The sequence below is a fragment of the Drosophila montana genome, unplaced genomic scaffold (genome assembly GCF_035044405.1).
Source record: "Drosophila montana isolate Dmon_TW-CO22-7 unplaced genomic scaffold, ASM3504440v1 contig_2438_1, whole genome shotgun sequence".
Taxonomy (NCBI): domain Eukaryota; kingdom Metazoa; phylum Arthropoda; class Insecta; order Diptera; family Drosophilidae; genus Drosophila; species Drosophila montana.
This window is the reverse complement of record NW_026997315.1, coordinates 25,380-49,530: the sequence shown is the minus strand read 5'-3', so window position 1 is coordinate 49,530 and position 24,151 is coordinate 25,380. Positions and strand designations below refer to the sequence as shown.

The 24,151-nt window shown below is 41.4% G+C and overlaps 2 protein-coding genes across 2 annotated transcripts; one reads left to right on the top strand and one right to left on the bottom strand.

Moving 5' to 3' along the window:
• The first annotated feature begins 872 nt into the window (after positions 1-872).
• Positions 873-5,469, top strand: otk (off-track). The gene is made up of 4 exons (XM_064681970.1): positions 873-1,784; positions 2,746-4,181; positions 4,549-4,885; positions 4,983-5,469. Exons 1-4 carry the CDS (start codon positions 1,122-1,124, stop codon positions 5,073-5,075), a joined length of 2,529 nt encoding a protein of 842 aa, XP_064538040.1. The 5' UTR covers positions 873-1,121; the 3' UTR covers positions 5,076-5,469.
• A 15,548-nt stretch (positions 5,470-21,017) lies between these two features.
• On the bottom strand, positions 21,018-24,030 carry LOC135428087 (glycerol kinase 3). Its single transcript, XM_064681890.1, has 5 exons — positions 23,683-24,030; positions 23,430-23,558; positions 23,000-23,344; positions 21,923-22,943; positions 21,018-21,763 (listed from the first exon to the last, which is right to left on the bottom strand). The coding sequence occupies exons 1-5, from the start codon at positions 23,758-23,760 to the stop codon at positions 21,546-21,548; spliced, it is 1,791 nt and encodes a 596-aa protein (XP_064537960.1). The 5' UTR covers positions 23,761-24,030; the 3' UTR covers positions 21,018-21,545.
• Positions 24,031-24,151: the final 121 nt, after the last annotated feature.

Sequence of the window (24,151 nt, the reverse complement as noted above, 5' to 3'; positions counted from 1 at the left end):
GCTTTGATATATATCCACACTTTTGGAAGCCATATTCAAGTCTACGCCTAGTGTGGGGCCTAGTTACAGGGCATCGCCTGGTCGGTCACTCCCGTCTATAGCACCTTCTGCTTGCACACATATGCAGAGCTGCGAAGTATTTACATAAATCCAAAGTGAGGGTACGAGGAGTCCGACCCTAGCAACTGACTGACAGTTCAATTTATGCTTCCTCTGCGCCTCAAATGGGCTACCAGGCAGCGATAAAAGCAAAGATTGCCGCATCGTGTTTTGCCCGTTGAGGCTGACTATAAAATGCACTTAATGCAGCGGACAAGAAGCAAAAAAGCGAATTTCACGCTAAACAGCGAGCTAAGAAATGCATTAAAACCGAATGTATCTTGCGGATATATATTAACCATATTTATGGAATGCTGGGCGATTTAGTTGCGAGGCCTGAAAGAGTCGTTGATAATTGATTAAAGTAAACTAACTATACAATGTATTTATTTTAATATTATAATTGATTGAAACATAATTTCTAGCAATGTTATTGTATGTTCACTGAACCTCTATCTGATTGTTTACTCTGTTTCTTTATAATTATATTTGTAATTCTTAAGAGACAACACAAACAAAGATTTAGTCAAAATATTTCGATGACGAGTGCAAAACTGGACGCAGCAATTATTATTATTTATATTTCAAAGAGATTATGGGTAATTCAATATGAATCTGGGGGAAAAAAACTGTTTACTTCATTTTTATCAGTATCAATAATTAATATTAAATATGCCATAAGCTTAGGATCAGCCCTCGCTCTTGAGCGCGTTAACTGCATAAATGAAATTTGTTGATATGCCTTGGCTATGCCCACTTATTGATTGCATTCCTTTTTTGCAGATCTGGACTCGGCCAGCGTGCAGCTGCTGGGCAGCAATCGGAACGAGCTGCTGCTCAAGTGCCATGTGGAGGGCGCCTCCGGCGACGAGCCGCTGCAGATTGAATGGTATCGGGACAGCGCAAAGCTTAGCACCTGGCAGAACGTGGAGCTGCAGCAGCATCGACTGCTCGTCCGTCAGCCGAGCGGCGCCGATGATGGACTATATCGCTGCATTGCGTCCAATGCGGCGGCACGCGTGATGAGCAAGCAGGGCTATGTATATCGGCATCAGGCGAGTTCGCTCGGTGTGGCCAAGTGCCTGCCCAGGCTAAAGAAGAACCAGAAGTTGCCCGATTCGTGGGGCAAGCAGGTCTTCTTGTGTCGCGGCAAGCGCGGCGGCTCTGGCGGCATGGATCAGGCACTGTCGCTGCCCCCGTCGCCCGAAGGTCTGCGCATTGTTCAGGGACCCAATGCCAAGCTGATTATCAAGGAGGGCGACTCGGCAGCCCTGAGCTGCCTCTATGAACTGCCCGCCGAGCTGCAGAATCAACGCGTCCAGATGCGCTGGCGCAAGGATGGCAAAATCTTGCGACACGTGGAACTGGGCGAGGCACTAATTCCTGGCCTGGCGCTCGACTATGGCAAGGATACATTGCTGCGCGAAGACGGACGCCTGGTGCTGCATAAGCAGAACGGCACGATGAGCTTCAACAGCATTATTGCCAGCGATGCGGGCCAGTACATGTGCCAAATACAGCTGGAGGGGCACGCGGCAGTCAACTCCTCACCCGGCACACTGGAGGTCATTGAACAGCTCAAGTTTATGCCGCAGCCAACCTCTAAGAATCTGGAGCTCGGCTCACTTGGCAAGCTGCACTGCAAGGCACAGGGCACTCCCACGCCGCAGGTGCAATGGCTGAGGGTGAGTAGTCAAGGGTTCGACATGCAAATGGTTGATAAATAAGTGCAGAGGTTAATGTATTCAACGTGCGAAGGAAAATAAAATGAGGGCCCCTGCTCAAGCACATTAGTACCTCTTTGCTGCTATAACTCTTTGAGAATTATACGTGTCCGGCAGCGTACAACAACAGAGACGGCAAAACCAAAGTCCAATATGCAAATTAGTAGCTGGCAATAGCTCTCGGGTGATCAATTCTGTAAAAGTTGTCTAATATAACTAGCAAGTGCTATGCGGCGTTGCCCGGCTTTTAATTTCATCTGTAGACATTTCATATTCGTAGACGAAGCTCAGCCAAATATCCGCTAACAATATTTAGGTAAATTTGAATATAAATTCGAGTGAATCGAATTGTGCATAATTACTGATAATTTTTCTAAAATGTTCCTTAATATTTAAAAGCATAATTAAGATTTCATTGCTAATGAAATAATACTTTTTCGCATGACAAGTCACAAGTCGCTTCCACTTCACTGAACTATTCCAGTTTAAATCTTTTCGCTCGGCCCTCGATTGGGATCACAATTGAAAAAAACGCAGCGCGACGCTGTGCAAACGTTTCTATCAACAAACATTTCATATGCAAAACTTCTATTGAGTCTAGCTGGCTAACTGGCAGCTAACCCAACCCTCGGCAAGCCTCTTTCAATTCCCCCTTCCCTCTTCGCTTTGGCGTTGTTTGCAGCTGTTGTGCGAGGAGCAACCAATTTTGACAACTGTTTGTCCATTTGCCGGAAAAATTGTCCAGTGAAAAACAAAAAATATCAAAGCTTTTTCATTTGCGTCTCGTCTAAAACAAACGCACCCCTCGGTCAACAGACCCACCTGCTCCTGTCAAGGTTTTTGCATTTTAGATGAAAACGCGTCGAGCTGGGTTTGGAAATTGGTTTGTAATAGTCCATGTACCTTCTGTTTATCTGCACAGGATGCGGCGAATGGCTCTCTGCCCGAACACGTGGACGACATCAATGGCACTTTAATATTCAGGAATGTTAGCGCCGAGCATCGCGGCAACTATACGTGCCTGGCCAGCAATAGTCAGGGCCAGATTAATGCCACTGTCTCCATAAATGTGGTGGTCGCTCCCAGGTTCAGTGTGGCGCCCGTGGGACCCATCGAAACGGCCGAGCAGGGCGTGGCTGTCATACACTGCCAGGCCATTGGAGATCCCAAGCCGACCATACAATGGGACAAGGATTTACAGTATCTGAGCGAGAACAACACGGATCGCCAGCGTTTCAGTTTCCTGGAGAACGGCACACTCGCCATACACAATGTGCAGGCGGAGGATGAGGGCAAATATGGCTGCACCATTGGCAACAGTGCAGGCCTCAAGCGGGAGGAGGTGCGTCTGCTGGTGCGCGCCAGCGGCGATGGCTTCATTACGGAAGAATCGGCCGGCGATGGTTTCCTTGTGACGCGCGCCGTACTCATCACGATGACCGTTGCCCTGGCCTACATAGTGCTCGTGGTGGGTCTGATGCTGTGGTGCCGCTATCGGCGGCAGGCACGCAAGGCGCGGCTCAATGAGCTGAGCATCAAGGAGGCTGGCGGCGATCAGGCGGAGCCGGGCAAAAGCAACGAACAGGAACCCTGCCTGTCCAAGCAGCAACGCAACGGCCACAGCAAGTCCCGTGCCGCCAATGGAGATGCACAGAAATCCGATGATACCGCTTGCAGTCAGCAGTCTAAGGCTTCCAAGAAATCCGCCCACATTTACGAGCAACTGGCGCTGCCACGCTCCGGTCTCAGCGAACTAATTCAAATTGGACGCGGCGAATTTGGCGATGTGTTTGTGGGCAAACTGAAGGCGTCTCTGGTGGCAGCCGCTTCGCCAGGCGACAAGGATGCAGACGCGGACAAGCAGCATAGCAACAGCGAGAATGGCAGCGGGGCCAGCGGCAGCGGCAGCGGCAGCACCACCTTGAGTACTCTGAATGAGAAGCGACGCTCGAAGACCTCCATGGATGACATTGAGGAAATTAAGGAGGAGGAACAACAGGAACACGAGCCAGCCGAGTCTGCCGCCGATCAACTGGTGCTGGTCAAGGCGCTCAACAAGGTCAAGGACGAACAGGCCTGCCAGGAATTCCGTCGCCAGCTGGACTTGCTGCGCGCCATCTCGCACAAGGGTGTCGTCCGTCTGTTTGGCCTGTGCCGCGAAAAGGATCCACATTACATGGTGCTCGAGTACACAGACTGGGGTGACCTCAAACAGTTCTTATTGGCCACCGCCGGAAAAGTTAACACGGCCACAGCCACATCCTCGCCGCCGCCACTAACCACCAGCCAGATGCTGGCCGTAGCTTACCAAATAGCCCGCGGCATGGATGCAATCTATCGCGCTCGCTTCACCCACAGGTAAGACCAACCAAAAAAAAATATTTTAGTTAGTTACGTTAGGATCTTTAGGCAGGAGTTTAAAAGAAAACAGAACTACAGTATATATTTTGTACTAATGATTTAACAGCCAGATAAACTAGCTGCTAAATTTAGTATGCAATTGCAGTGTTGCCACCATGCAAAAGAAAACGGCTTGTGTAGGCCGTTAAATAGATATACTAACCTTGCCGGATTTTCTACGAGATGTAGTCAATTTCTCAACTTGAATTTAACTTATTGTCCACTGATGGGAACTCAATATATTCAATATATCAATCGTTAAGATATAACTTAGTGATAGTCATTAATCGGTTATTTTTCAAATTTATTGTGTACCCTCCAACAGAGACCTGGCCACTCGCAACTGCGTCATCTCCAGTGAATTTATTGTTAAAGTCGCCTATCCGGCCCTGTGCAAGGACAAGTACAGTCGCGAATATCACAAGCATCGCAACACGCTGCTGCCAGTGCGCTGGTTGGCACCGGAGTGCATACAGGAGGATGAGTATACCACCAAGAGCGACATTTTTGCCTTTGGTGTGGTTGTGTGGGAGCTCTTCAATCAGGCCACAAGGCTGCCGCACGAGGATCTAACCAACGAGCAGGTGGTACAACGTGCACTGGCCAATACACTGGAATGGTCCGTGGCCGAGGGTACGCCAGACTGCCTCAAGGAGATTTTGGTACGTACAAAGCAGGCGGGCGCATTTCTCAACTATTGACAGCTAATTAATTTGTTGTCCTATCTATTAATTGCTTCTTCTTCTGCATACCCCACAGCTCTCCTGCTGGTTGGCCAATCCCAAGGAACGTCCATCTTTCAGTCAGTTGGGCGCTGCGCTTAGCAAGGCCATGCAAGCTGCTGAGAAGTAGGCGCGCCGGCGTTGCCAGACCGATGACTGACTTAGTGTTGGTAAACGTTGAAGCAAGAAACAGTTTGCTAACTACGCCAAATATAATTTGTAGTATTCTCTTAGTATATGCATACATTTATATGCATACATACACACATACATAAAAACCGGCTTAAGTTAAGTTTGATACATTTTCGAGGATAAGTCGTGCATTGAACTGAGTTATTTTCAAATGCTAGGCGCATGTTCAACATGCGTAGTAATAATCGTAACTTAAAATTAATGTACGTATTTTAATTGTATAAACCATAAGCATTGATATCTTCTCTAAAGTATTTACATACATACGTGGTGCTGCATAAAATATGCAGCAAAAATGTAAATAAAAACTGCCACAAACATTTGCATTTAAACCAGTTGAAGCATTTATAGCCGTAGTCTTGGCAATTTGAGGTATTCCAAGAAATATTTCAAAACTAACCCAATGAATATAGGATTATGCTAGGCTTAAGTTGATTTTATTACCTAAAAATTTTAAGCAATACGCAAAATATACATAAAATATTTGTGCAAATTACAGAAAATACACAACAATTTAATCACAGCGTGTATTTTCATTTTGAAATTAACATTTAAGCCAAACTTCAATTTAGCGTGACAACTTTTAAACATATTATATACATCAATTTTCTATACAAACATACATATTACATTAAATACATTAAAATAGGCATATAAGCATGTAAGCCGTAAAAAATTTATAACTAGCATTTTAAGCTTTGATGCATGTTTACAAAACATTTAAATGAAATAATAAACGCAAATAAAGAAAATAAGCAAAGCCCAAACTCGAAATCATTTTAAGTGCTTAACCCAAAAAGCGACAAGGCTTACAAAAAATAATATAAGACCAAAGCCGAAATGCAAATAGCACAGGAATTTCTTAGCCAGTGGTAGTCGACTCGAAGATACTCTGCAAATATTTTGCAATATCTTTTCTAGAAGGAAGAAATGGTCAATAGATCGAACAGCAAGATTCGCAAGATAAATCTCTATAAAGTTGGAGTTAAAAGCAATTTGAAATATATTTGAACTATAACCCAAGAGATTATTTAATATTCAATATGTTTCACAATGTGGATTTGGTAAGGGCAAAACTTTAATTTTTAGTTTTTTTTTTTGCCTTTACTTTACTTTTTTTTAATTTTTATATATTTTCAGATTTTTTGTTAAATAATCCTTATGTTGTTATTATTCTTCTTTAAATATTTAATTTGTTAGATTATAATTTAAAAAGTCTAGTAAATTTATTGCTCATATAGTTCCTGAGATTATCCAGATGTAGTTTCAGATAAGTTTATGTTACTTGATGTATCTGCTGATGCTCTCTTCTCTCTCTTTTAACTTTTTCAAATCTTTGCATATTACAGGGTATGCAAAATAACCTGCTACAACCCACTCGAGCTAAGACTGGGGCGTCGTGTCCTGAATTGGGGCTGCCGGCCCCTTGTTAAGCTATGTAACTACTTTTTATAGACATTTCATTTGGCGTGGCAAATTTGTTGACGGCCCTTCGAGCACTGCCGCGATTTGGCAGCCCGTTCGTTCACACTTCACTTGATTTGAAAAATGAGCATCTATTGAATGTCGGATTGAGAATTCGGTTTCGGTTTCGATTTCGGTTACAGGCCGCCTGGCAAAACAACATGGCAATAAACCGTAAAGTTGCCTAAGCTTATTGGGGCTTAAAGTTGGCCGGAAGTTGCCTAGGCTCCGGCGCCTACGTTGCGCAAAAGTTTGCCGTGCGAAAAACCTTAGCAGCCAGCCGAGCGATATTTGCATTTGAATCAACAAAAACAACACCATATACAATGAGCTGGCGTTTTTTCTGCTTGCCAATTGTGGGCAGCTGTGGAAAGCTTTGGGCCCAAGGAATAGGCTGTTTAGCATTTCCTGGCACGTACAAATTTTCTGCCATGAATTTCAAATGCCTAAGCGCAAAGGCTGATTGAACAGTTCCCAGGAAATGTGCCAAAAAAAAGGAAGCATACCCCTTTGAATAAAACGAATCGATAATACTCTTAACATTTAAATACAAGGAAGTTAATATACAAAAAAAAATATAAAATTTGTTTTAATTTTATTATGCATCGAAAAAATAAGAGACTTTAAATGATATTTTTAGTTCAAAATTTTAATTAAATATTTGCATTTCTTATGAGATTTTTCAGTCTTTCAGAATTTCTGTCATGAAAAATATGCTAACAAAAATATGGACCTAATTAATGCTTCTGAGGCAAATCTTCGATATAATCCGATATCAACGAAGTTGGCTTAAATAAAGTAATTTGAGAAGTTAAAAGAATAAATATAAATTTAATTATTAATTTAATTTAAATTAATAATATATTAAATCTATATATTATCAAAATTTATTGAATATCTTAAACTTACAGAAATTTAATATTTTAATATTTCTGGGCTTGAATACTTGACTAGAAGTTAGTATCAGCTGGTTCTATATATAAAGACGCTTTGGAACTTTATTAAACTTAGGTATTTGCAAATACTAAATTTTTAACCAATTCTGTAGAGACCTGTGTGTATGTTTGACCGAAAGTTCAACATGTTCACAGCCGCCTTTATTTATATTAGGGTATCTTGAAAATCTTAGACGTGCACTTGGCTTAACAAGGACCTTAATTTGATTGCCAGCCGACAGTTATGAGAAATTAGTAGAATAAAAATACCAATAAATAACGGTACAGACAAAACAAAGATGGCTGACCAGCTGCATAGAGGAAAACCAAACACATTTAGCTTATGTTGCCGCAGCCTGCATCCCGCCTGGTTGCGGCCATGAATAAATCAATGCAAAATGCAGCTGAAATTCAACGTCAACGTCAACGTTCGTATTCTGTGTTTTGCATGGCTGATGTTCAAAAATGAAATTGTTGAAAAATACATGAAGCCTTGGCGCATGTGGCGTATGCGCAATATTTTTGTTGTTGCCTCCCATGTATTTGGCCATGTTAGCGGCAGCTGCAACAACAAAAGCCTAAGCTTAACAGTATTTTTTGTACATTTACATATCACACACATACTCACATACAAAAATGCCATTCAATTTATTAATATTATGTATGAGCGCGAGTGCAAATGGCTTTGCCAATTGAAGCGTAAAATGTGCATTACTCATACGCCGCGTGTGCCGCACACACACACACACGCGGACACAAACACGAAATGTATGTGTCCCCCAGCTGACCTATGGCACTTTATTATGCCTTTTACCTGTTCAGACATAAATTACACATTACGCATACGACGAGTAAATTTATGCAAGCTAAAAGTAAATGTTTGGCAAATAAATTACGCGCAAAATTAAGGCATTTTGTATGCGAGCTCTAAGTGACTCGGCAATTGACTGCAAACTCAACTCGTTGCCAAAACAAACTAAAACAAAAAAAAACAAAGCCCCAGATTGATGGGCCGCAGGCAACTTCAACTAGCAGCTTCCACCAAGGAGCAGGAGGCGGCAGAGGGGCACAGGGGCACAGGGGCAGAGGGGCAGAGCCTCATTATGTAGTCGCCGAAAACATATTTTCGCATTCATCAGAAGGCAAAAGTTTTGCAGCCGCCTGCCAACTTCCTGGCACATAATTGAAGCACATCGCAGACTCATTTGTTACCGACTCCTCCCGCCGCATAATCATATTCCTGTCAGTTGGCGGCGGAAGGGGGGGCTGGGGTTAGGGCTGCACATTTGATTGCTTGGCCCGGTTTTTATAGCATTTTCATTTGCAGCGCAATTAGTGTGGCAGAGTTTTGACAAAGTTTTCGAATTGTGTTTTTAGGCCAAGCGAAATGAGCAGCAGCTGCATTTATGAAAGGGGTAAGTTCAGCTGGAGCCGCGAACAGAGATACAAAATTGACGTTGCATGTGCAACATGTTCAGCGGCAGCGGCAACTCATAACAAGATGGGAAACCAACCCCAACCCAATTTGGAGTCAAACTCAACGTTGTCTGCCTTTATCAAAACTTGACAAAATCCCACACGTTGCGTGTGACTAATTTAATTATTTTATTCAGCTGTTAAAAATATTCTACTGCAGACTTTCAGTAAATCAGTGTGCAACAAGCCAGCCACGCCCATCGCTCCGCAGCCCCCACGGCTGCGCCACGCGCCGCGGCTGCAAAGCTTTTCTCGAGCGTATAAATTTAATTAAATTAGTTTCAACTTGCGTAAGTCAAACCTGTGCCATAAAAAAAAAAAATGTGCAGAACATTTCATATTTCTTCGCTCGCCCTTACGAGGGCTGTGCGAGGCAAGCGGGGCGTGGCCCAAATGTAACCACCCCAATGGCAATCAGAGTCACGTTTTGGGCCAGCCTGGCGATTCGTTGACGTTGATGCCACTTTATGATTATTATTAGAAGATTATGTTTGCTTAATTTCCAACAGGGCCTCACACTTTTCTGTTCATTTCAGTCGAGCGAAGTGACAATGGAAGAAATTGTCGAATATACAAGAAGAAACCTGCTCTTAAATTGTTGGCAAATGCTTGGGAACAATTTAAAAAGTATACAGAGCAAAATATATATATATACCAATTTGAATGCCAAATTCCCAAATTAAAGGAAGCCAAAAATATAATAATTAAAGCCAGAATTGAAGCCTGAAACGAAATTGATAAGAAAATATAATAATCGCTTTATTTGAATTGCTGAAAATATTATTTCAGCCTTTTTTAAATGACACTTAATTATTATAATTTTTATATTTTTTTGGATTAATATTCTTTTATTTACAACTAATATGTTATTACTGTAGCTTAGCAACCTTAATCAGCGTGAGGGATGATTATCAAGATTGTTTTATATTCAAAAAATAAACGAAATTCTAATTAACATAAATATCAACATATAACATAATTCTAACAAACTTAATTGTCACATTTGAGATTAGAAAAAAAGTGTATAGCCAAGGTTCTAACAAAAAGGTGTGGCAGAGGTTTTAGCTTTGTACTAAACCCCTGACAATTTGATTAGTTTCAATCGCATTATCAATGATATTATTATAATTAATGTAAGTAATGCAAGCAAGAGCTTATTTATAGATAGGCTTATGTCTTGTATTATAGAGCATGGAATTCCAGCTCACATGATATTCTGCAAAGATATTACTTTCATATTTAAATCCTTAACTTTAGCATCCCTATAGATTGGCTTCACAGTCACATTAGCCCATTATCAGCTGTCTCAATGCACTGATGCCCTTTTGCACAGCCTGAGATATTATGACAACTTATTGGTGGAAGTGCTGCTAAGGCGAAAAGGTCATTGAAATACACAAAATAGGAGCTGGAAACTAATTAGCGTTAAATGAGGGTTAACTGCCAAAAGCGCCTGACAGTTTCAGTTGGCGTGGCTAATGTCTGGAACAGTGGAAATTATGAAATGTCTAAAATGAGTTTGGGGCGGGGGCAGGAGCAGGAGCAGGCAGGTGAGCGCTTGGAGCGATCCATGTCTTAAAGCTGAGCTGAGATTTAACCGGCGGTTATATAGACAAACAGCCAAGACTTGAGCTCAGACAAAGGCGACATTGAAACAAAACGCTTGGCAACAAGCCACCCCGAGTGTTGGCAAAGGGATATAAAATAAAAACAAGGTGGCAACGGGATGGGCAGGACATGCATTAACCAAACAGCTGAGCCTTTGTGTTGACTCATTAACGCACGGGCAACAGAGTGAGAGAGAGCGAGTAAGGGAGAGCGAGAGAGAGCGAGTGAGGGAGAGCGAGAGAGAGAGAAGAGAGAAGAGCAGCGAGCAGAAATGAAACATCAGCCAGAAAGCAAGGCGACTGTGTTCTACGTACCGTTTCAAGTGAAATAAATACCCCCAAAGTCATAAAAAGCGAACACAAAACATCAGCAACAACAAAAGCAACAGCAACAAAATGTGCTCGACATTAGTCGAGTGAGCTCTACTAAGAGATACCCTGAAAATTGCGCAGAGCAAACATACAAACACAAAACCTCAGACGCACAATGGGAAATGTATAACTGAATAGCCTCGGTCTTTATGGTCCGATCTGAATGAAATTTGCAGGACAAAATCTGGCACCAACTGGTAAGCAATTTTTTTTTTAATTTGTGGGGGATTAGGGAATTATTAAATTAGTGGAATACTAAAAATATAAATTCGAGAAACTAAATACTAATAACTTTCGAACTATTTCCTATGGTATAGCCGAATAGATTTCTACAGTCCTTGCAGTGTTTCAGATCAAGAATAGATATCATTTAAGGGCTTAGAGATGCTTCCATCTACCAATTACATTCATGCGCACAAAAACAATATGCCCTTTCTACACATTTTCAATGGGTACTGGGTATGAACAACAACAACAACAGCAGCAGCAACCCTCAATGGGTGCCACGTCTGGCAGGCGACATCATCGTCATCGTCCTCGTCGCCCTCGTCGTCCTGGTCGTTGTTGTTGTCCTCGTCGCCACTCGAGTTGACTTGAATGGCTTGGTTCTGTTTCTGGCTCTGTTTCTGGCTCCTGGTCTGGTTCTGGTTCTGGTTCGGGTTCTGGTCATGTTTTTGCCATCGTGTAGTAACAATTTTCATTTTCAACGCCAAAACGTTCGGTCGCAAAAAACGCATAAAATTTTACGAGCCACGCCAGAGACTTGAAGGAACGACTCCCATGGCAAAAGTTTAGCTTTCGTGTTGGCCATAAAAAGCCTGGCGGGCTTTATGTACCAGAGCGTGCCTCCTAAACGTATGCAGTTGATTTTGGAGTTCCAAAAACTGAACGCTTCAATGGAGTTGGCGCCGTTTGGTTCATTTGGGGATTTGCTTTTGATGCTCTCTGACAAAAGGGTTTGGGCTCCAGTTTACGCTAAGTTCAGGGAGTTTAGAGCGCTTAGGAACTGTGCTCAGGTGATGTTTGCCATTGTTTTTTTTTTTGTTTTATCTCAGGGCGTTTATTGAGTCGCTGCTTGGCTTACTAGTATTTATTTGTGGAAGCGCTTTAAAGTTTTGGACCAAATGCCTGCATAAGCTCCTTGGTGGCAATAATGGTAAGTGCGGCATTAGCCGGCTTGTTATGCCAAGAGATTGGAGGAGCATCGTGAAATTAGCGGTAAATGAGGCTGCTTTGTGATGCGAGACGGTAAAGAGTCTAACAACTTTTCCAGCATCCCATTTAGGTGCAATAGGCAGAACACTGAGACAAACAAATTGGCTGGGCTGGGTAAGGATGTTTGCCAACTGTAAACTGTGAAATGAGCAGCACGTGAAAACCTAAATTGAAGTATGCTAAGTGACATCGCAGAACAAGAGCTTTTGTTTTGAGATCCATGGGTGCATTTATTGAGAAGCACGTAGAAAGGAGCATTCGATTGTGAATAAGCATAGGGTAAATGCATGGCAGGTCCATGGCTGATAATGGAGTGCCTAGGGCATGAATCTAATCAGTGAATTTATTGAGAAGCGCATAGAAAGGTGATTTGGCCTGTAAATTAGCATAGGGTAAATAAAAAAAATACATGGCAGATCGAATTGTTCATAGTATTTATAAAACTAGGAGGAATACCACATAATAGAACTCGATCTCATAGTTAATTAATCAAATAAATATATTAGATATAATAGATTTTTTTTAAATAAACAATGTCAACTTGATACGTTTTTCATGCTTAAAGTTAATTTGTCATCTGAATTTTATAAATTTAAGTTAACACAGATCAACTGTAAGTCAAATGCAACTTCCTCTAATTTCGTTTACTTTAGAACTAACAAAATATATGCAAAACTTAAGCACAGGCTGTTTTTATAAAAGAGATATTCCATGACAACATATCCTTTTTACAATTTTGCAATTAAAAAAAATCGATACAAATATTGATTATTTACCAAATTCCTTTTGGAATAAAAATACAATAAAGTTAAAAATTTGCAGCCTTGGAAACGAATAATAATTTATTTCGATAAATCGGTGACAAACATTTGGGCCAGAAATTTATAAATTTCCTTCCTGCATTTATTCTTGATTAAGTACTCAAAAGTTAAAGAAATATCCTTCACTCTAGTTTTGTGGCTGTCAAATAAAAGAACGCAACTTAAAAACTATTTAATTCGACTGATTTACAATCGCGTTTTCAGTCAAATTATAGTTGTTGATTCGTTTATTCAGAGACAAGCGTAGTTCCGTTCGTTATTTATAATGTTGATTTTGCACAAATTCTTTTCTTCCAGTCTGACACCCTTTGACACAATGGCGTGCCCTTTAACAGTGGCTGAGTCCTTACCTCAAATAAATGTGCGCCAGGAAAACTTTAACACACAAAGAGTTTAAGGCAAAAGAGCAAACAGAAAAGTAACTGAAAAATTTAGCGCTATGTCAACACAATTCACATTCCAACAGGCAGGCAGCAGCAATGCCAGGACACAAAGGACCAAAGGACAACGAGTTGAGCCAACATCTTTGTGCTTTCGCTTTCAATGGCAATTGCCCAAAAAAAAAGAAAGGAAAAGAAAGAAATATACGTTTGATGTAACCAGAGTGAAACTATCTACATAGTTGGTGGACAATCCATCACACAAAAGTCACCGATGCGAAGGCGCCATGGAATAAAGGCGAGTGTCCAGTCAAAGGGCAACCGGGTCACAGGTCACGTGTGCTGCCACTCCCAAGAACCAAGGCACTGGACAAGAAAGCCACTGTCGAAGCGTAATTTGTGCCGTAACAAGTTAACACCCGCAGCAGCCAGACTAAGTAAGAAGACCGACTATTTTATAAAATAAAAAATAAAAATAAAGAAAAAGCTGAGGAAAAATAGAAAATTTAAGCAAACTTTTCATGTTAGTTTGCAGCAGCATACAAATTATTTTGGCCAAAAACTTTTGCACAGCTCGCGCTGCCAAAACTCAAAACTATTTAAAAAAAAGAAAAAAAGAAAAACTTTCAGACAGCAATGCCGCTTACTTCGTTACGAGGATTGAACCACCGCCCCACCGCCCACATTAATAGCAGAGATTGTCTTGCTCAGTGAGCTCGGCAAAATGTTGATAAATTAAGACGCAGCCCGCAGGCCACAAATCATTGAATTGAACCGCAGTGCGACGAGGCAGCTGCTCCTCCTCCACTTGCTCCGAATCTTCATTTGCCTGCGGTCTGCTCGAAGCTGCTTCGCTTCAATATGAAATCGATTCTGCCCCCGGCAACAGTGCCACATGTGTGTTTTCTTCTTTATGCCGCTTCGACACAGAGCTTAAAATTCTCGGGAGCCTCTTAGCAATATTATTTTGTTATATTATTTCTTTGGCAGTTTTCTTTTTACTGCGACTGTGCGGCGCAGTTGTCGCCTTGAATTTTAATAAAGTTGCGTCCATGAATTGGATTGCGCTGTAGGGGCAAAGGATTGTGCCACGCCCACTTGAAAATTGTCAAAAAGTTTTCGCTTACAATTTGATCAATAAAATTTATGACGCCTGTCGCGTTCGCCGGAGCCTGGAAGCAAGCCACAATTATTACAGACTATTTCAATACTCTTTCTTGGTAGAGATAAATTGAAAAAAAAGAGGTATAAAAATAAAAGGCCATTTTTATCTGATTCTTAGTCAGTAGAGGTACAATAGTGGAATTATAAATAGCATAGAAATTGGCCTTAAACTATGAACTTTACTTATTGAATCGCAGTTAGTGGCCTCTATATAATTTTACTAGGCAGAATAATAATTTTTTATACTCGTATAGAAAATACTTTTATACTTTATAGAACATCTGCCATATCGATTTGTTTGTATAGCTAAATTAAGAACCTCCCGGCTCCATCATCAATAGACTTTGCTAACGACTCAGACTTGCAAGCCCTCGATCCAGTTCGTAGCTAGAACCATTTAAGAATTATAAAACATAGTCTATTCTTCGATGATTACCCCTTTTTTATCTGTGAAGGATTACCAGTTGAGAACTGCTCAACCGATTGGGATAAACAGAGAAAAGATCGTCAAAACTATAGCTATTTCAGCTACCTCATTCTAGGAGATGTATCTTTCGATGCGCCAAGACTCCGAAACCCTTCTATTTGCACACTTTCAACCACGTTATATATATATGCACTCCTTGAAAGCGTGGGAGCTATATAACTGCTTGATTAGTTAATTAGCGTGTTAAGATTTCGGTCGAAATGGTGTTTCTCTAATTGTTTTCTGTTTGCATAGCAATTATATGAAGACAGCAAGTTTTGGTTTAATTGAAAGCCAAATGCAGCTGCCAAAATCATTTAAGTTATTTATGCAACGCCAACAGAAACCCAACCGAGTCTGAGACGAGGACGAGGACGAAGGAAACTGGGAGCTGGCAGGCTCTTGTGAGTAAGTGGCGCGTCTAACCGCGGTAAGGATGAGTTGCTGCTTTGTGTAGAAGGGGTTACAAAGTTTCATGGCATTTGCATGGCCAACGAAAAACTGCAACTGAGCTGGCAACTGAGGAGCAAATGTGGCTGCCGCACCCGCTCCTCCCGCCAAGGAGGCAGCGTGCGCCCTGTGTGCCGGTCTGTCGCGACTTGCAAAGTTGCATAATACATAATTTTGTTTTTCTTTTCAGTGTGTGCTCGTTTATTTTCTTCTCCTTTTTTATTTTTTTGCTGTGCGCTATGTGGCACAACAGCTTCGCGTCTTCAGCGTTCCCCGTCTACAATGGTGGATACTCTTGGATGCATTCATATTTTCACACCCTTTAGGATTACTTCGTGCATGGCCTGGCCGTGTGTGCGACTCAAGAGCGCTGCAGGAGCTGCTCCTGTTACAATTTCAGCTGTAGTCGCTATTCTTATACCCTGTACTCCAAGCGAAGAGGATATGCCAAACTAAGGCATCCTTCTGATTGCTGCTTGACGGAGTAAATGTTAGCCCACTGTCTGCTAACAGCTTGTTAAAAGAACATGTTAACGTTCCTAAAAGTAGTTTATTAATACTTACTATTACTTGAATTTCAATTTTTTATGTAAAACAAATTAATTGTTGTATAAGAAAGCTGATTGTAAATAAATAAAATATAATGCTATAATTAACTTAAATTAATAAAAGTTATAAATACAAGCTAATTGTGAGTTGAACAAGGTTGTAATTTACATTGGGATAATCTATTTAGCAATAATAAACTTTCTTGTTAGTTAAATATTTCTTTACATAATAGAAATATTCAGTGTTGGTAAATACTTGAAGGATATCTTAAGCTCAATCAACTGAACTTCCGAGTTTGCATTTGCATTTATTTCTGCATCTCTGAAGCTTTTTAAAGCAATTTAAATTAACAGCAATGGCGTTCTACGTGTGGTTAAGCGCGCATGTGTGTGTGTGTGTGTGTGTGTTTATGGTATGCCTCATGGCTGTGACTTCAGTGTGGCAGGACAGGACGCTGCTGTCAGGACTGCGACGGCACGGCGACTGCTCGTCGTGCAATTGGAATGCAATTTGTTATGGAAGTTAAGTCTCCACTTGTCAGTTAAGTTTACGCTTGGCTGTTTGACTGTTGTCGCATGTTGCCATGTTGCCATGTGGCCCATCTGGCCCGTGTGGCCCATGAGGCACACATGTCCCGGCTGCCTGCTCCATACCCGACTGCTGTGTTGACTGCGTGGCTGCTTTGGGGTTTGGGCTGGGTAGTTAAAAATAATTAAAGTCTTTAAATATTTAAATTAATTTGCAGTGCTGCACAAAATGAATATTGTCTGTTAATTGGCCCTAGACGCAATTCTCTACGGCATAACGAGGCGTATGCGTAATATTTTTGTTGAATATATTAAAAACCTCATCAGCGAAACAAATGAACAATTAAAACTATGCAATTATGTCCGTGCATGGTTTTTTTTTAAAAAAAAGAATGCCTCTGTGAATGGCATGAAGCAAAAGCAGTTGCAACTTGCAGCGCCTGGCACATTGCTACCAATAAAATCTATTGCAAAACCCTTTTAGCCTAAATTTTCTTATTTAACAAATTTTTCTTTATTAAAAAGAAAAGATCTTCTCGATATTGATAAATAATGATAAGTGATGTATTTTATTAAGTTCTCGAAATTTAAATAAACGATTAGTTTTGGATTTGATTAGTCTTCTTACAGGGATCGCAATTGCAATAAGGCACGTGTAACACTCTATTTTATTCCATGCTCTATTTTATTCCTTCTCTTTTATGAATAATGTCTTTGTCTTTAAACTATTAAGAAAAGCATCTGCACTGTAAAATGCTTCTTTAAGCTAAGTAACACTAGTTAAATAACTTTTAAAATTAAACTGAATTTATTTTTGAAGTTGTAAAGAGAAAGTTTTTAATCTACGGTTTTAATATAATAGTTTGAGTTTTTTTGTGATTTTAAATTACTGCCAATAGGTTTCTTTCTTAACCATCAATACTTTAAATTGAATTGTGCACGAACTCTTTTTGAATGCCCTTGCATAGAGTATTATAATTTGGTTAGGAAATGTGTAAGGCATCAGAATGTGTAAGGTATTATTAAAATATCTTGTCTAGGCAGTTATACCCTTCATTATACTCTTGATATACATGTAAGATAAATGATATCAATATCAGACTACAATATCATATAGCTCTATAGGAATAATAGATCGCAAATAGTGTTTTTGTTTTTCACAGAACCTTTTGGGAAAGGGAATTTTATATTCGGATAACCATTCTTTCGTGTTTTAAATACATATTTGGCAAATGTCTCTGATGTTTTACAGTCGCTACGGGAAGCAAGTAGCACAAATATCAAACCAATTGTATAGAAAAAATCTTTATAATCGCCCACATTCGACATTTAGGGGCAACCTTGGGCATGTAAATCGATGGCGCCAATGCCAGCTGGAGCTCCAGCGCGGTTGGAGCTTATTCCCTCCATCACCTTCAACTTTACGAGCATAGCCGTTATTTTGACATATAGCAACGGCTTAGGCAACTGGGAACTAATGGAGTTGAAGGCGAAAGCATAGTTAAGTACAGCAACAGCTAAATACAGGGCCTAAAATTATGCTACACACACACACAGAGAGAGTCATAAGCAGCCGATTTACATGCAGGAAAAATGTTGATTAGAAAATTAATTAAGGTTTTTACGATGCCGCCAGCTTTATGAGTCGAGCCGTTGAGCCAAACTGAGACCAAGTTGAGTCGTCGGGCTTTCATGCTTCGAAAAACTTTCGCTCTGCGAATTTACGACATTTTTATGGCGCGCTGCCATGCGAGGGCGGCTCGTAAAAACTGCGTAAAACTTTTGCCCGGGGCAATTGATAAGCCCAGCGCGAGTGCTTTGCTGCTGTCAGCCATTGACGCCGCCCGCCACCCGCCGCCCGACTCCCGCTCAGCCCCCACACCAACCCCTAGCAAATGATTCAGCTCGTCTTCCTGCTGCTCCTGGCATTGGGCGCATATGCAGATGAGCTTGTCATAAAATTCCAAGTAAATTTCGCTCAATAAATAAATTGTACGCCCAATGTGCGAAGCCTTTCTTTTCAGTGGGCGTGTAATCGCCCACAATTTTGATAGCACTTTTCTAAGGCACTGAGACGGGTGTATCAGGTCTGGGTTTCCATTCACTTAAGAGCAAGAATGTAAAGTAATTTACATATGGTTGGTTTACATATATGTTGAATTAAAAGAAATTGTATTTAGCATTTCTAATTAGAGAAATTTTATAGGATACATTTTATTACTCATTCCATATACAAATATTTTTTAACATTTCGAAGTTCTGAAATCAAAATGTTGAAGTTTTATTCAACATTTCGGATATAATCAATCGAAATATACAAATTAACTTAACATTTCAGATTGCTGAAATCGCAAAATAGAAATATTATTTAACATTTCGGATAACTGAATTCATATTGCTGAAATCGAAACCTGCAAATGTCATTTAACATTAGGATTACAGCAATTGAAATATTAACATTAAATCGAAAAACTTGATTCCACTCATTTTTTTCTAGGAACTACTGTCAAAGTGTATCTAAACTATGAAGATTATGAAGAAAAATAGAGTAATGGCTATTCCCACAACTGAGTATGCTATAAATACCCTATACTTCTTACACACACATTTCCCCAGTAGCTAACAAACAGAGAGCCACCCCCCGTGTCAGTTTGAATGCAGCACAACAAAGTTGTGTTGGAAAAGGGGGCAAAAAGGGGAGGGTTACCCCGATAGCATTGCACAATGGCAACTTGACGAAATCATTATTTCGCTCCGACATTTATTGATGCCATAAACTTGAAGATTTATGCGTGTGTAGCCGGCGCAACCGCACCCCCCTTGGTGTGTTGCATATTGCAGGGCACCGCATTGCCACTGGCAATCCTCAAAGCTAAGCCCTCGAAACCACACTCACACAGAACCCACCCGGGCATTTGTACATTGATACCGCCTTGGAATGGGCGATGCCAACTCCGATTCTCGTCGCTACGTGGCCATGTCAAATTTTTGGCATATTGCAGCACAGTGGGACGCATTTGGCGTACGATCACAATATATATGTACCATGGTGTTTCATTCGTGCCCGATAAGTCACATTACGCTCTCTCTCCTACCCCTTCCCAAGCACACACACACACAGAAAACAGCGTGTTAATTTATTTAAATTGACTACGTGCAAAGTTTATTTGCCTGCGTCTTGCGCTACGCCCTCACATTCTTACCACCACCCCACCCCCCCTCTCTCTCTCTTACTCTCTCTCTCTCTCTCTCGCCCTTCCAGCACATTCAAGGTGTTTTTGGGGCAAGGGGATGTCTCAATGTTTGCACAAATTTCCCATTTTACTGCGCTTCGTCGACTCCGCTGTCGTTTTGTCTTCAAATGCAAACCAATTTGCAAACGTCTCTGGAATGTGTAGCTGAGATTTAAACGACCATAGCCGACTTATTGTATGCGCTACAACCTAGAGAGTCACGATAAGCCATCTATAGAGGTCAACTATACAATGCTTACCAAGGCAAAGGACATTTATCGTTAGGATTTTTCGCTTTAGGGCTAGAACCCAATAACAAATAAAAATTATCGGTGGCTCGGCTTGTAGCCCGAAATCAAAACTATTCTGAATACTTATGAATACTTTTAAAATTTTAACAATTATTACTAGAATAAATATATAACAATAAAATAGTTGCTGTGAAAACGAAACAATTTTCATTTTTCAATTAATTAATTGCTATATCAACGACCCGTGCATTTCTCTGTAGCGCAGCTGGCAAACGCGCTCGCATAAAAACTCATTTGAAAGAGTGCCTCGACTCTGACTCCGGCTCTGGCTACGGCTCCGACTCTGTGGCTGGACGATGACGTGCTGCAAAGACAACAGCTTGTAAGTCAGTGGTTTGAGTAGCCATTGCTCCAGTTGGGGTCGGGTTGAGTTTGGGGATTGGGTGCTGGCGCGTGCGTTCAAGTGCTCATTGCCTGTAGGGCGGTATGCATGAGCACAGCTGCTGCTCCACCTACTGTTCCCCGGAGCTGTCTTGGCAACAATTCGCGTGTCAACAATAAGCGCAATAACTTAAGTTGCATTCAATGGCTGAAGCCAGTACGTTTCATGCAGCCAATGACAGGCGTTGAATGCATCTAGGTGCAGGTGCCTGCTGGTACCTGGTGCCTGGCTCCAGCCAGCTAATTAACTGGCAAATGAATTTCAACAACAGCAGCAGTTGCATACTCGCGCAGAGTTGGGTAAGCAAACACTGTCCACTTGTACTCGCAGCTACTCCAGCTTCAACGGCTGCTGTTGGCCCAATGAAGTGGCGTGCGCTCCGTCGCGCCATGCAGCTCCAATGTGCCACATGCCCAGTGGCAGTTTCTCAGTTTAAATTATTCATGATGTTGATTAACGCAAACCCAGAACTGTAGCCTCCCCCCAGATAAACTGCATCTGGAGCACGCCATCAATAACTTAAGAAGCTTCTCATTTACAAACTTTTAATGCTTTGGTTGTGGTGTTATATCTCGAATAACAGTGGAAGCGAACCCTACTTTTGCTTATTGTATTTGTTTATCCACAGCTTTAACAAGTGTCTTTTGTTTAAAATATAAATCATTTCAATAAATAGAAACCTAAAATTATCAACTAAATTGAGCGAAATTATAGATTTATAATTTAAGTTAAGTAGCTTTACGCAATGAGAATATAATATATATAAATATATATACATACGTATTCACACATGCATATATAAATATAGATAGTTATGTATATATCTTGTATATACTAATCACAAGACTTTTGATCTACACATTATTCAAATAAATAGAAGAAAATATACTATGAAGAAGAAAATATGAAAACTTAATTACAAATTACTGCCTAAATTCAACAATAAATTTTGGATGCGCACTTGAACCTACATACATATTTGTTGAGACTAGATTTCAGAAAATAGGGCGCAAAATCCTGGCGACAGCGCCTAAAAGCATGCTAATTACGCTACACCTAAGTTAAGCGATTGTTTTTGAAAAAACTGGCCAACAACAGCAGTGCAAAGGATGTGGTCAGAAACACACTGCCCGGTATGGAACGGCGAATGGGTAAATTGGGATCACGCTCACGTTGAGCAAACAGCTCCACATCCGCTTCGTAAGTCTCATAATTATTCCAATGAAGACACTTCTTTACCGCATAGTCCCAACGACGATAAAGCAGTTCACGACCTACAAATAATAAGGTAATTAAAATGCTAAAACAGCTAGGATGACATTTTGCTCAATAATTGAATCGATTAAAAGGCAAAGTTGTCGATAGCAACTAAACAAATATAAGTTGCCATGAATAATTGAACTTTTAAGCAAATGTTATTTTTAGTAACTTACGATTTTGTGTAGTTGTGGGTGAGAACACGTCAGTGGGCGGCGCGTACATTCGGGTCGCATAAGGTAATGAAACCACACGCATTGTTACGCCAGCGGATATCATGGCACCCATGCCAGCGGGTGATGTTGTCTGTGGCCGTTCCAGCATCCAGCCAATAATGTCCGCAATAAACTGAACCAGATGGCTGTCCTCCGCATACTCGCCGCCAAATGTCAGAACGTGCTGCATGCAAGACGGATCCCAGTTGGGCGTATCTCGCTTAAATGCTTGAAGGACTTCGTAGATCTGGAAACCAGTTGCCTCATAAGCAGCCTGTGTAATGTTTTCCGCTGTAGTTTGACTTGTCAGACCCAGTAAAATGCCTCTTGCATCATAGCGCCAGTAGGGCGCATATAAGCCATGGAAGGCAGGCACAAAAGTTATCTCCGAGCGCTTGGCTGCCAGTCCGCACTCTGCATTAAGCATGCTTGAGGAGCACGAAGATGAGATCATTGAGCTCTCACCCAAAAATGTGTTCAGTGATTCGACAACATTATCATTGGAATTAATTTCGGTATTGATGCGCAGTCCTTGGCGCAGCCAATTTATCGTGGAACCGGCATTGGAAATGGCTCCCTCGAGCGTAAAATGCGTAACTGCTGTGGGTCCCAACTTGTGCGCTATGCCCGTTATCAGACCATTCTCCGACTCGATCATTTGTTGCCCTGTGTTCAAGAGCACAAAGCAGCTGTCATCAAGTGTGCAAACATTCTGACCCGCTTTGACGCACAGCTGACCCAGTAAAGCAGCCGGCTGCTCGCCCATTACGCCTGCAATGGGCACGCCCATCAAGGGACCCTCTACAATGTACCCGAAGATCTCTGAATTTGAACGAATACGTGGCAGTATTCCCATGGGAAGTTTAAAGAATTTGCACAGCTTTATGTCCCACTGTTGTGAGGCGACATTCATTAACGACGTATAGTGGGCATTGGTCACGTCCGTAGAATGCACGCCTACATCGACGCCACCAGTTAGGTTCTATAAGAGCATAACATTTTTATAACAATTTATTTGTTTTCTTACTGTTGACTTACCCATATCAGCCAGGAATCCAGCGTACCAAACAGGCATTGCTCCTGCTCAATGGCCTTGCCTACCGCTGGCACATGCTCCAGCAGCCACTTGATCTTCAGAGCGCTAAAGCAGCTACTTAGCGGTAGACCACTGCGATAGCGCAAATAATTCACATTTCGCTTAACATTGTGGAGCAGGGATTTGAGCAGCGTGGTGCTCCGACAATCGGACCAACCGATGGCATTGTGCAATGCTTGACCCGTCTGCTTGTTCCAGAGCACAGTGGTACCGCGCTGATTGGCAATGCCCACCGCAATGATGTCATGCGGACTGATTTCTAGTATCACTAGATTTTTATATGCAGTCTACACACACACACGTCCGTAAATAATGGGGCAACGAAGGGGGTTATATTCAGATGATATAATCGAAAACTTTTGCGTTACGCACCTCAATGCACTCCTGCATATGTTTCCATATCTCTGCGGGATCGTATTCCAGCCAGCCGGCATTGTGCACTATCTGTCGCAGTTTCAGTTCATGATAGGCCAGCACTTCGGCATTCTTCGTTGAATAAATCTATGGAAATAGATATTGAGTCAGCGTGTGTGAGTGCGTTTGTGTGTGTGTGTGTGTGTGTGTGTGTGTTTGGTAACTCGAAAAGTATTGCTGTGCGTTTGGTTTTTGGCTTTTGGACTCTTACCAGAAAGCGGCAGTGGGTGCTGCTCACGTGTGCAACGCCAATGAGTGCTCCAAATCTCCCATAGCGCCCTTCGTTCATATTTCGCTGCTATTTGTTGCAAACAAGCACGTGCCGTTTCTTCTAAGCGGGACGCGCGCAATTTACGTCGCACACAAAGCCGCTCGTTTTCGTATTGATGTATTGCCGTCACCACGCCTTCACCTTGCTGATACCGACGACCAGCCGCCCAAAAATAAATATGTTTTGTGTGCACAATTAAATATGATGCATAATTTCACGAAATCAAGCGAGATTTTTAAACAACACATTGATTGTTATTTAAGCAGCGGTACTTCAGTGTGACCAGAGGCAGGTAGCAGTGAAATACTAAAACCTACTGTCAACCATAAAATTACAAATAACACTTGAAAAATACTAAATACTGTACAAATATAAAAAAAACATGATTTGTTTATTAAATGTATTACAA